The following is a 14,256-nucleotide window of genomic DNA, read 5'->3' on the forward strand; positions in this document are numbered from 1 at the left end:
TAACTTGTTTCACATTTATAAACACTTTCATTCAGTTCATTTGGCCATTAAGATGGGACTGACAAAACAAAGAGCTTTACAGAGTTTCACAAACACATGGACAGGGAACTGGGAAGAGCACGGTCACGTGTGGCCGGAGCTCTGGGTTTGGAAACCAAGCCCGGGGAAGGTGAGGCACCTCGGCTGCTACCGCGTTACCTGCATGGACAGTCCTCCCTGCACCTTCCTGCTGTTTGAACTTGTCTTCACAAGACAGAGGTTATTTTCCCCAAATTCAAAATGCTTAGACACTGAATAAATGGTCCAGGAAACGGTTGCACAATAGAACTAGTTAGAAGCCGAAGAGACCCTTGTAGCACAGCCATCACAGCGACTTGTCAGGGATATGGTTCCATGAGGAATTATGTAATATCTTTAAAGGCCACAGAGGCCCGAAAGCATCTTTAGTAACAAGGGCAAGCCTCTTAGGCATGTCTCAATACTCAAAGGGAGTCTAGCCGCACAAAAGCGGCAGAGTATGCCAAGGGCAGAAGCCAGCCACTGAGAAGCCCTCGGGCACACACGTGCTCGAGCTGCCAGCTCCCTGGACACATGGAGTCCCTGTTGACTCAGCCCCACCCCTTAAAGGCATTTCCAGAACTTAGGTTACTACTGCCCTTGGCAGCTCTGCTTCATGCACAAATACTCGGAGGTTGAAGTTTACGAAATGTGACCTGTTTATCAATGACTAAGTTCCATTAACCTCAGCTTCCAAATGTGAATTCTTACCTCTAGCCCTGGTCGGGCCATCGCAGTGGCCGCCTTTACTGGGGGCGGGCAGTGGGGCGGACATGGAGGCGGGGGGCCATCACAGAATCCTGAGCCTAAGCCACCAAGCTAGGGGCTCCCACACCCAGAAAGTAAACCCGGGGCCTCCTCAAAACGAGGATGGGTTTACAAAACGTTCCCTGAACTTCAGAAGTCCTGCTCACCTGGGGAAAGAGCTGGCCTCAAGGATCCTGAAGAAGCAGTGAGAATCAGTAACGCCTACCCTGAACTCAACCGGGAGACAGGGCGGCTTCCTAGACCCTAGTGCGCCCCCCAAAGCAGAAGGGCTGGTGGCGGCCTATGGCAGACAGATCCAGGGGGTTGCCAAGGAATCAGGAGGCAGAGGGCATCCCAGGATTGCAGGATTCCCTGGGCACCCCCCGCTCCTTAGGGCGATTTATGGTTCTGCCCACCTAGGTCAGAGAATACTGGGTTTGTCTGGCGTTCAGGCTCTTCAGGTTATTTCTGGAAACCACCACGTTACCCCCTCTTACCTTGTTGTTGAATAGGACGTTCATGCAGTTTAGATGATAAGACGCGAGGCTGAAGTACATCATTAAGAGCCAGACTTGTACCTGGTGGGGCAGCCTCACGGGGCTCCGGGGGTCATCCGTGCCCCCGCTAGAAGGACAGTAAGCAGGAGGGAGAGGGAGCCTGCTGGTGACGGCAGTGACTGGCATCTCTGAAGTCTTACGAATTTGGAATGTGTAGGAAAGAGTTTTATTATATTTTTTTGAGTCAAGAGACATTTTAGAAGGACTGCAGCCATCACTCACAAAGGTTTTTATGCTGAAAAGAGCGGGATGGGAGGTGCCCTTTGGCCATCATCCTGTGGCCCAGCCTCTTCTCATGCAAACAGGTGGATTTGTTCCCCAACAGCGTTTTTTTCTTCTAGAGAAGAGGGTGCTTCTGGCCGGGGAGGGCCAGCAGGCGCAGGAGAGGACGTGGTCAGCGAGCAGGAGGCGCGGGGCGCTCCCTGGCAGGGTCCAGCAGGGCTCCGACTTTCCCAGGCCTCAGCAGCTGACAGCCCTGCCTTCTCTTTTCTCAGATATTGAAAGCGGGGCCTGTCCAGCAAGTAGATTAGGAAAGGATATGGGAACTTGTTCCCCATACTTTGAAGCAGGGAAAAAGAGCCTTGTTGTGAAGAGAAGAAACAAAACCTGTTTGGTGACTTGTCATTTCAATGAAGACACAAACCTTACACAGGTGAGCATTCCCCACGCGCCTCCCCTTCCTCCTGGATCACAGGTGGGGGGAAGAAAACACCGAAAAACTACCTCTGCTCCTTCAGAGGACGTGGTGACTTGGTGACAAACGTTTCAGAAAAAGTTTCTTGATAAGAGTAAATTGTTTTCATATTTATCTTGTTTTTCTCTCTTCATTCCTCTTGAATAAACAGAAAGAACTGATTTCTTAGATCATCTGCATAAAAAACATAACCATCAAATCCTCTGAAAGGTCAAATTCCTCACAGCCAGAGCTGTGGGAATTCAGTAAAAAAAGAATACCATTCTTTGTATTTTTCTTTTCCATTATGGTTTATTACAGGATATTGAATATAGTTCCCTGTGCTGTACAGTAGGATCTTGGTGTTTATCCATTCCGTATATAATAGTTTGCATCTGCTAATTGCAAACTCCCAATCCATCCCTCCCCTACCCCTCCTCCCCCTGGGCAACCGCAAATCTGTTCTCTGTGTCTGTGAGTCTGTTTCTATTTCATAGATAAGTTCATTTGTTTCATATTTTAGATTCCACATATAAGTGATATCATGTGGTATTTATCTTTCTCTTTCTGACTTACTTCACTTAGTATCATAATCTCTAGGTCCATCCATGTTGCTGCAAATGGCATTATTTCAGAGAATACAGTTCTGATTTTTTTTTTTTTTTACAAATAAAAAGGTCAATCAATCCTCAGGGTTCCATAAGGCCTGACTTATCAACTCCATGAAGCTCTTCGTGAAAACTTGTTTCAAATGGGGAGCCTACATTGGGAGCTACCCATCAGGAACTCTGAGTAAAGAATCCTGTATTGTTGAAGTCAGTGGGTGGGGGGAGGAGAGCAAGAACGCAGCTCTGGGGGAGCCCTCTGCATCTTGAGAGACTCAGAGACACTGGAGGGACACCTGCACCTCTGTCTTTTCTCCCCCACAAGCCTTATAAGAGGAGAATGACCCTGGGGAGAGAAAACTGAAGACCAACATTTCTACCAATTTTGTGAAGATAAGCACGCACGCTAGCCAAATAGAGGAGGAGGAGGAGGAGGGCACTGGACCAGACTCTGTTACCCTGGTAACTGCAGGGCATTACCCTTTGCAGATGAGACTCTGGTTTGGCCGTTTGAACATACCTGCCTAAAAGCAGAGGATAATTTTTTTTCCTGATTTTAAGTATTAAGGTAAAGAGTTTCATCTTTATCTTAATGGAGACTAAAATGGACTGATTTACAAGCATCACTTGAAAAAAAAAAAACTGAGCACTTAAGATTCATCTTTCCTTTTTGTTACAAGTTTGCTTTGAAATATGGTCCTTAAGATTCCCTTGAAGATGACCCTTTAAGAACATCCTATCACAGAGTTATTGCAAGGAAACAAATGCCCCTCAGAAAACGAATTGTTTTCGTTAAGGTGATACATACGAATATAGGTTAGTTCATTAGCAGCTATAATTTGAACCTTGTACAAAATATATGGCTTTAATTACTAGGGTTTTGGGCACAAGAAATGGCCAGAGTAACAGTCAGTATAATTATGAACAAGTAGGTAGAAAAGATTATGAACAAACAGAAGGAAAGGATATAACCATTTAAAAGAAAATACCTGAGAATAAGTATAAAATGCAAAAACAAAGTTGCTTATACTTAAGATCTCTAAATTTATTTTTCAAAAATGCCATTATGAGAACAAATATCCTAACATATAGTAAAGTTCACCTTAGTCACAACGAAGTCATAGGATAAGAAAAAAAGAAAGAATCCTCAAATATAAGGGATATTTAAAATGTTAGCCATATCAAGACCCTCTATTTTTAAACACTGTGTAACATGGCATCTCGCTATATAAAAAGGAAATAACAGGGCCCAAGAATCCTTTAAACAAATCCAACACAAACAGGAGTAAAATAAAGACTATTTTTAAGAACCTGTAAGATCAAAGCACCTATTTAAATTAAGACCATCAAGAATCTATGAGATTATTTCGACAGGACAAGGCCTGGGCAAGACACTAAATACTGTCGTTCTAAGGAAAACATTACAATCATTTTATGTAACTTACAAGGCAAATTAATACTATGAAAAACATCCTTCACAGCACATTTAGAAGTTTGAGTTTAAATACTACTCAACAGGAAAGAAACAGATTCTGTGACAGTGGCTGAGACACAAAACAAAAGGGTGTGACTTTCAAGTGTGGTCCTTCCGGGTCTATTTTAAGAGGTTTTAGACTCCAGCCTGAAATAGTTTTGATAATAATGCTTGTGGTTACAACTCAGCATGTAAGACATTGTCTGGGACAAAACCAGTTCTTTTCATGCTGTGTAACTTAGTTCGCTGTTTTTTCCCTTTTAAATTAATCCTGAGATCTTGCTCACAGAACATGGGGGATGTTAAGAATCTTTTGTTTCTTCTGTTTAACAGCCACCTTGGAACATGCAAAACTAAAATTAGGTGATAAATTAAAATTAGGTGATAAATGACATCTTTAAAAGCATACTTCACTAACAAAGGAACTCTCTTGCTTAGTTGGAAGCTTATTTGGACTATTACTTTAATTGGGAACAGAACACGTTGAGGAAAAAGCACTTTGGTTCACCGAAAAGTTATGGAGATGTGTCCTTAAAAGACTTCCTTATTAGGAAGTAACAATTTCTATGTCATTATCTCAATACTGAGATGGCTTGTGTATCAAAAGAATAGGAAGTGCTTGCATCCTGTAGTTATGTAATAGGGTTTTAAGAAGTTTATATGTAATAATGAATGTGTGTGCACACCATCTATATCTGTATATAACATATATGTACCTATAAACACATATTATGTACATGTATATACACAGTACACGCTCATATATGTATCTCCCAGTAACACAGACTCTGTAGTCTGATGAGACTTACTTTCTTAAAACTACCACCTTTTCCAAACTCAACCTTTCCATTCCACTCCCATAACTCAATGTTACAGTAAATCATACTCTAAAGGCTTCAATTTTCAATTAAAAAAAAACCTGGGCAAACCAAATTAGACCAAGAAACAAAGGCATATTTAGGCTAACATACTGTCTTTCACCTTTCAAAAACAAACAAAAAACCAAAACAGTATTTTAAGAGACTATGAAAATTGAATAAGCACTTCTTTATTTTCTTGGAGAGGGGACGGTCCCTTTCTTATAGAAACGAGTATGAGAGATCTAAACTGGCTTTCGTGTCATGCACGTCGGATAAAAGGTTAGATTAGAGACTCAATAACAAAAAAATCAGACCCAATCCCCCTCCTCCTAGATCCAAAAAACATAAGGCATTTACAAATCACTGAAACCTGTAGGTGTTCAAGGTTATTCTCCGAGCTCTTGGAAACGGGAAGATGTGGTGCGGGACGCTCTCGTTCGGAAGGATGTCCCAGCTCGGATGGGGGCCAGAGCGGGGCAGCCAGTCTGCTGACTCCCGGGCCCCCATCGCTCGTCCTCCACGGGGTTCCGCAGTCCGGGCTTTGCTACTGCGCTGTGCGCATGCGCACATCCATGTTGGGCCACACGTACCTGGTCACAGTAACTCCCCCAGCGCGGCCCACTCTCCGTCACAAGTTCTCCTTCAGGAGGCCGAGCTTCCGCAGGGCCTCCCGACGGGCCTCCTCCGTGGAGCCCCGGCCCGAGAACTGGACAGTGATGCCCTGGGGTCTGAACCCCACAGCCCGGGGGAGCGAGCCCGACCGCTTCCTGGCGTCCTGGCCGCAGTCTGGCTGCCGGGGAGCAAGTTTGCTGGGGAGGGCCGGGTCCGGACGGAAGGTGACCGTCTTCCCTGTAGAGACAAAGGGCCCGGGATGGCTCTTGAGGATGTCGTGGAGGCTCTGGAAGCCGTTGGCCATCGGCAGGGGCTGTTCCGTCTGCACGCCTCTGGACTGCTGGCCGCCGTGCGCCCCTGCCCGCGCGGGAACAGCCTCCCGGGCCGGGCCCGGCTGGCTCTGCTCCGGGGAGACGCTTCTCCTCTGCTCGGCGGGCTCGCTCCTCTGGGCCCGGTCCTCCGTCTCCCCCACGGAGAGGAAGGAGACCCCATTGATGTTGGCCAGGACCTGGGCTTTGCGCTCCTGCACGTTGACCGCGGCCTTGGAGATAGTCTTATTGAAGGCCTTCCCCGCGCTGTTGGTCACGCTGATGTTGCTTGGGAAGCGGTGGATCTTGGGCACCGGCTGTGCGGCGTGTCTGTGCCACAGCGAGTGGTCTCCGTGTCGAGGGGCCACGGAAGTCAGCGTCCTCCATCCTGCAGGCCTGCCCTCTTTGGACGGGGATGTGGGCGAGAGCCCTTCGTTCCCTGCCAGCTTCTCAGACATCTTCTGGGCGATGACGAGCGGAGTGGGGACCGAGCGGGCCAGTTTGGGGTGCTCTGCTGGAGGAGGAGGGGGCTCTCTCCCGGGGTGGGCCGGGGCTGCTGCGGGCACAGGACAGGGAGGCGGCAGGGGCAGGGCCTCGGGACCTGAGAGGTCTGGGGGGGGAGACTTCTCAGCATCCTCTTTCCTGAGGACAGGGGTGTCTTCCTTTCCAACAGCGCCAGCCCCTGAAAAGTAGCAAGGATCCTCATAAGCTACCACCATATGCAGAAATAAATGCATCACGTTTCCTTTTCACTGAATTTACAAAAGTCTCAAAGGGATTCAATACCAATTTCAACAGTACCTCTTGTAAGCTAAACTCCCTCTACCCTATTCCCTGGACTAGCGAAAGAGAACATAGTATATGATTCTCATAATCACCTGACGAGAAAGAATGAATTAGCAGTGGTGAAAGATATGCAAGCCAGAAACAGTCAGTACCTGGGAAGCATATGGTAAAAGCAAGTTTCTAAGGAACCATCATCCTGAGACATGTAACAGGAGGAAACCACAGCTTACCTTACGGGGGATTTTACAAAGGGGAAATGGAGGCTGGGAAGTTTGTGGTACCCACCAACCCCTCCCTCAGGTCTTTCTAGATGAAGGATAATTGGATGTGTCACTTTCCTCTAGAAACAGAAATGTTTCCTGACAGCCTCCAGTACAGTTTAATACACCAGCGTATGATTCTTTACTATATCCTAACATACGTGATCACAGATCACCTAACACTTTTCTGCACTAGTATTTATACACCCATGTCTGCCGCAAAATTGGGAGCTACGTATTATATTTATCTTTGTATCCTCAGAATCTCACACAACGCCTGCCACAGAGTGGGCACTTAAAATTGTTATGAAAACATCATGTTAGAGAATTGATGGGCAAGTGGCTTACTTTCAAAAAAATGTTTTCCTTGGCACAATTATATGATCTGACATTTTTAAGGGATCAGTGGTTCAAATTAATTTTAGGAACTAAACTTCAAAGAAGAAGTGATAAAAAGGGGAAGTTCATATTAAGTCTCTTCTTTGAAGAAGAGATGGCTGCAAACTCAGCCCCATATTTGGAACATACAACCAATAGTACATGAAATTCTGTGTAATACACAGCCTTGCTTACAAAAACTAAAGGGGTGGGGATATATTTCTAGAGGCTTGTGACAAATGGAAGTATTTTGTAGTCAACAGAGGAAAGATATTTTCCCTCCTATTTTTCCCTCATCTTTTCCAATCCTTATCCCCTCGTCCACATTTCCAATATCTTTTCCAACCAGGTAAAAAAAAAAATTGGAAGAACGTTTTCTCCTTGTCCATGTCCCTCTGGTTCTATCACAGAACTCAAGGGGCAAAAAGCATACCTCTCCTCTGATGCCACCCTGAATCAAGCAAACTTTACAAAGCAGATGCTGAGCTGAATAAAAATTCTGATCATTTTTGTTTTCCTGAACCAGCTGACTTTGCAGTTCAAACACTCCCACCTTGGAATAGGGGTATAATCTTGCACAAGAATTGAGATTCAACCTCAAAGGCTAAAGTACAAGTCCTTTGTATATTTTCTTTGTAGAATGGGATTGTTTCCTGAAGCCATTTCCAGTTTTCTTTTTTCTTTTATCCATGTATGCAATGTTTGTTTGCCCAATTAGTCTCATTCTTTATTCTCGCCCTTTTGAAATTTCCCTTCCATGTGTTTTCATCCTAATATGCCATGAAAGCATCTACTTGGTTGGACAATCAGACTACCAAGAGGATGCTTCTACCCTACAAAAATCTGATCAGCCCCACGAGCTACTATACTGGCTGGAAACACAGAGAACACGACAGAAAGGAGAGCCTCTGTGTCTTGTACCACACGACAAGCCACGTCAGAGGTGGGGGACCTGTTCTCTGGTCCTCACCTGCTGCCTCCGTCACATCCCGAAGGCTCTCGGGTTCCCCGGCTCCAGGGCCCAGCTGCACTAAGTCCACGACATCCTCTGGCTCGGAGGGACCAGAAGCGCTCTCTTCCAGAGACCGCGGAGAGTGGCCCTGAGCATCACCATCACACAGCACCTGCTCCTCAAAGTCGTCTTCCAGGGAATCAATCGTCTCTTCAAAAAACAGGAGGACGTCCTTTTCCTCATGTGTGAGGTACTTCAGGCTCTCATCGTCCTGTACAAAAGGTTTGGACATGAGGAATAAAAGCAACAGTGGTTTCACTGAAGGGAAAAAACCCCACAACAATGTAGGGATCAATACAGAGCCTGGGGTGGAATTCACGGCACCCTCCAATTTCCCGCCTGGGGAGAGTGCACCACCCAGGCAACCCCGCTGGCGCACCTCTGCCTGTGTGTCCCTCACCATTCGACCTGCATGAGAAAGAAGGTTGTCCAAAAGGTGTAGCAGATTATGGATCTTAGACACTTTTGTTCCTCGTGAGTCAATGACAAGAAAGCAATTCTTCAGTATCTCCTTGGAAGAGGTCTTTTCAACTTACTGCTAACAGATATGCTTGGTTTCCCTGTAATAGCAATGGGGGGATCTTTAGTTAAAGACAGTGGAGTGAACTCACATATTTATCTCCTCTCCCTCCAGAAACCTCACTAAAACAAAAATGGGCTTTATCTTTTTTTAAAGATACAAGTCACAAAAACAAATAGAATAGGAAATGAGGTGATAGCAACAACATTTGGGAAGGTAGACAGCAGAAGGACAGGTGGTGACTGACTCAGAGGATCCAAGAAAGGTCAATTTTAGTCAGCAGCTGGGGGTGGGGCCGGAATCAGCCTGCTGTGGCATGGAGAGCCCTCACAAGGCTCAGCACAGCGTCGGGGAGGTGCTGGGCAGTTCTGGAAGTCTGGCTAAGATGACATTGAAAAGAGCAGAACTGGACGAGAGTCTCTTTCAGAAGCAATCAGGTCACCCAGGCAGAAAACTAGATGTTCATTCTTAAAGAAGGTAAAGCTGGGGGGCATCAAGCCAAGTTCGTGGTAAAGAACCGTACTGAAAACTGGGAGTCAGGGAATCAAACTGACCCTCTGGACAGAGGATTGGAAGGGTCTTCTCTGGGGAAGTGAATGGTCCAAGAGCCAAGAGGTGGACACCTTGGGCTCCCCAGGGAAACAGCTCAGCAAGACCACTCTACCAGTGACATGAGTGTCAACAAACCCCAGCACAGAATTCTTAATCAGTTTCTTAACATTCTACTCTTAAGTGTGTTCATATAGCTAATGATCACCAAGCAGCTGAGAAAAACCTTTAACATGAAAGACACATCAAAACAAGATAAGAAGGAAAAAAAGGCAACTTACAAGAAACAAACTATGCAGGATGGTGAAAATTCCAAAAAGATGATCATGGACATCCTCAGAGGGATCAGAGGAGAGACTGAAACCATAAACAAGAATCTGATGCTATTTTTAAAAACTAGAAGACAGAAGAGAGCTCTTAGAAATTAAAACTATGACAGAAAAAAAAATGAAATAGAAGCCTAGAGATAAAGTAGAGAAACCGGAAAAGTACAACAAAAAGTCAAAAAAATTTTTTTTAAGCAGAAAACTAGAGAGTACGGGTAGGAGGGCCAACATCTGAATAATGTGTTCCAGAAAGAGGAATGAGGAAAAATAGAGGGGAAGAAATGATCAAAGTAAACAAGTAAAATTATTCAAGGAAATGTCCTTGAACAGAAGGATGTGAGTTTCCAGATCAAAGGGTCGTGTGAATAACCTGATGAACAGGAATAAAACAGACCTATGCCAAGGCCCATCCCTTGAAATTTCAGCCATGGGAGACCAGGCGAGATCCTAAAAGCTTCCCAGAGTGGAAAACAGGTCACATAACAAAACATCAGGAGTCAGAACAGCAACAGACTTCTCAGCAGCAGCTTTGGAAGCCAGAAGACAATGTTGTGATTCCTTTAAAATTCCAGATGAATTCAGAACTAGAATTCGTACATAATCAAGTTAAAGTTAGAGTAGAATAATGGTGTGTTGGGTTTTTTTTTAATTTATTTACTTAATTTATTTATTTTTGTCTGCGTTGGGTCCTCGTTGCTGCTTTCTCTAGTTGTGGCGAGAGGGGCCTACTCTTCGTCGCAGTGTGCGGTCTTCTCATTACAGTGGTTTCTCTTGTTGCGGAGCACGGGCTCTAGGCGCGCGGGCTTCAGTAGTTGTGGCGCACGGGCTCAGTTGCTCCGTGGCATTGAGATCTTCCTGGACCAGGGCTCGAACTTGTGTCCCCTGCATTGGCAGGTGGATTCTTAACCACTGCACCACCAGGCAAGTCCCAATAATGGTGTTTTTAAGACACACAAGGTCTAACCAGCAGATCTCCCATGCGTGCCTTTCTCAGGAAGCTGCTGCAGGGGGGTGGAGATAGGGCTGTTCCCCTAGACAAGGGAGGAACCAAGAAGAAAAACCTGGGAGCCAGAATATAGGAGAGAATGAGAGAAAGTGGAGGGAACCCCAGGATAACGGTGCTGTCCCCAGGATGTCAGCTGTGCAGTGAACAACCAGCCTAGTTCAGAGCAAGCCATGGGGCCACACAGAACATGAACAAAGCAAGCAAATAAAACCAAAGCAATTATCAACCACAGGAAAAACTGAAGTTATGAGACAAAGCATGTATCTGTGAGTCAGTTCCTCTATAGCAACACACACACACACACACACACACACACAGGTATACTAATTATATCAGTATTTATGGTAGCAAGAAAATGAGAAACCACCTAAAATGTCCAACAATAAAGGTATGTTGAACAAATCAGGGCACATTCACAGATAGAATATTATACAGCCATTTTAAATGGTGTTTTCAAAAGAATATAACGTTAAGTGAAAAAAAATGCAGATAAGCAAGAGTTGCCTCGATTTAAATATCAATATATGCATACTTCATATATCCACAAATACAAAAAGTACTGAAAGGATAAAATGTCAATAGTGGGGGAAAATGAAGGTAAATAACAAACAGGAATGAGTTAAAAGTCGTTGCCTCCAGCGAGTCGGAAATGGGGGGAGGGGTACAAGTAAGACTAATGCTTTTTATAAACCTTATAAAAGTATTTGAGTCTCTACAATGAAAATAAATTTTGATAAAACAACAGGAAAAAATATAGTGGAAGCAAAGGTGACTAAGAGTTGGTCCATGTGGTATAGAATAATGCACTTCATACCGTGATCTGAGAGGTCTTCAAATGCCCACCTATCCAGGCCCATCACAGAGCCTGCAGTGTCCAGAGGTTGAGAGACTTTTCTTTAGTTTCAGGCACAGTATATACTTGTTTGGGGGATGATTAGCACAAGAACACATGCAAATTTCTCAAACTAGCTTGGCCATGTTAGCTGAATCCTGAAGGAAGTCCACTCAGGAAAAGGGGACTGTCCATGGCATGGGTTCAGTAAACAGGAATAACAGAATATTGCTGGGGAGAGATACTACAGCATGGCTTAGGTAGCAGAACAGAACACTGCTGGGAAGAGAAGCAATATATACCTATATACAACTGCTGGGTCATAAGATACGTGTCTTCTCTGGTAGACATAGCCTAACAGTTCTCCCAAGCGGCTGGACCAGCACACACTGGTTGGTGCATGGCCTTGCATGTGGTAGCATCTCCTTCTGATATTCAGTACATTCCCAAGAAGACAGCAGTGTTGAGATTCTTTTCCTCATAATACTTAACTGGCTGTTTGGAGATCCTCTTATGAAGTGCCTGTTCAAGTCTTTTGCCTATTTTTCTATCAAGTTGTCTTTAAAGAAATAATCTGTAGGAGTTCTTCTATGCATACTTGATACAAATCCATTGTGGGTGTATTTATTGCAAATATTTTTTCCTACCCAGTGGCTTGCTTTTTCTCTCTGTTAATGGGGGTCTTCTGGAGACTAGTCCTTAATTTTAGTGTAGTACAATGTATCAGTCTTTTCTTTAGAGCTTTTTGTGTCCTATTTAAGACACCACTACCTACTCCATGGTCATGAAGATATTCACCTGCTTTTATTTATTCTAAAAGCATGGTTGTTTTTAAACTTCCATATTTAGTGCTACAATTCATCGGAATGAACTTTTGTGTATGGTGTGAGGTCACAATTCGCTGTTTCCTACACTGATACCCAACTGTTCCAGCAAAACTGCTTGAAAAGACTATCCTTTCGGGACTTCCCTGGTGGCGCAGTGGTTAAGAATCCGCCTGTCAATGCAGGGGACACAGGTTCGAGCCCTTGTCCAGGAAGATCCCACATGCCTCGGAGCAACTAAGCCTGTGCGCCACAACTACTGAGCCTGCACTCTAGAGCCCACGAACTACAACTGCTGAGCCTGCGTGCCACAACTACTGAAGCCCACGTGCCTAGAGCCCATGCTCTGCAATGAGAAGCCACCGCAATAAGAAGCCTGCACACGGCAATGAAGAGTAGCTCCTGCTCGCCACAACTAGAGAAAAGCCTGTGCGCAGCAACGAAGACCCAATGCAGCCAAATAAATAAAAAAAAAAAAAAAAAAAAAAAAGACTATCGTTTCCCCACTGCAGGTCCCCTTGGTTGTAAATCAGGTGACAGTGCATGAGTCCATCTGTTTCTAGATTCTCTTTTCTGTTCATTTGTCTACTTGTTTGTACAATGATAAAACACCATTTTAATTATAACATTATAGTATGTCCCGAGTTTGAAGCCCTCCTGTTTTGCTGTTCTTCTTTATGTCTGTGCTGGCCCTTTTTATTTCCAGTATCAGCTGGTCAGTTTCCATATACACATAAATATACACACACACCCATGCTGGGATTTTGATTGGACTCCATGGAAGTTCTTCAAGTTGAGTAGAACTGATGTCTTACAATATTTTTTCTATCCGTATGGTATACTTATTTAGATTAGTGGCTCTTAAAGTGTGGTCCTTCACCCAGCAGTGGCAGCAGCACCCGCGAACTTGTTAGAAATACAAATTCTTGGGCCCCATCTCAGATCTACTGAATCAGAAACTTTAAGGGGTTGGGCCTTCAATCTCTTTCAACAGACCCTCTGGGTAATACTGATGAACTAACGTTTGATATGCCTTGATCCGGTTCTTTATTTTCTCTCAATAATATCTTGTAGTTTCCAGTGTAGAGATTTTACAGATTTTATTATCTCTCCTCTTAAGGTATTTGATGTTTTGTGATGCTATTAGAAATGGCATCACTTTTAACATTTTCTAAATGTTTCTGGTCTATAGAAATACAAGATATACTGACCCTGAAATAAGCAAATTTAACAAATTTGCTGCACAGTACTAACAGTTTATCTGTAGGTGCTTTTCAGTCTTCTACATAAACAGTGGTGTCTATAAATGAGAGGTTTTTATTTCCTCCTTTCCATTCCTCATGCCTTTCATTTTCTTCATTCTGCCTTATTGTACCACCAGCATCCTCCAGTTAGCTGAACAGAAGTGGCATCTTCGTCTTGTTCCCAATGTTGGGGAGAAAGCTTTCAATATTCCACCATTAAGTACAGTGTTTGCTGTAGGTTTTTAAAAGATGATCTTCATCAGATTAAGAAAGCTCTCTTCTATTCCTAGTTTGCTAAGTGTGTTTGTCTTTAAAATAATGAATGGGTTTTGAACTCTGTCAAAGGCTTTTTCTTCATTTATTGCAGTGGTTCTCAGCTGGGGATGATTTTACCCTCCCTGGGGCATTTGGCAATGTCTGGAGACAATTTTAGTTGTCACAATTTTCTCCCTTATTCTGTTAATGTACTGAAGTATGGTGATTGATTTTCAACTATTAAACCAACCTTGCATTCTTGGAATAAGTCCAACTTGGTCGTGATGTTATTAGCTTTTTTATACAACACTGAATCTGATTTGCTAACATTTTGTTTAGAATTTTTGCATATATATCCACAAGACAGATTA

At 44.1% G+C, this 14,256-nt stretch overlaps 1 protein-coding gene across 3 annotated transcripts in view; it reads right to left on the reverse strand.

Moving 5' to 3' along the window:
- Window positions 1-3,664: 3,664 nt before the first annotated feature.
- The window catches only part of PROSER2 (proline and serine rich 2), a 40,158-nt gene continuing 29,566 nt past the window's right edge, over window positions 3,665-14,256 (reverse strand). For all 3 annotated transcript variants that reach the window (XM_061181635.1, XM_061181638.1, XM_061181636.1), the window contains exons 3-4: window positions 8,288-8,540; window positions 3,665-6,575 (exon numbers count right to left, since the gene is read on the reverse strand). In XM_061181635.1, the coding sequence (XP_061037618.1) occupies window positions 5,602-6,575; window positions 8,288-8,540 (1,227 nt within the window). In that variant the 3' untranslated portion in view covers window positions 3,665-5,601. The remainder of the gene's footprint in view (window positions 6,576-8,287; window positions 8,541-14,256) is intronic.

Source organism: Eubalaena glacialis, chromosome 2, assembly GCF_028564815.1.
Source record: "Eubalaena glacialis isolate mEubGla1 chromosome 2, mEubGla1.1.hap2.+ XY, whole genome shotgun sequence".
Taxonomy (NCBI): Eukaryota; Metazoa; Chordata; class Mammalia; order Artiodactyla; family Balaenidae; genus Eubalaena; species Eubalaena glacialis.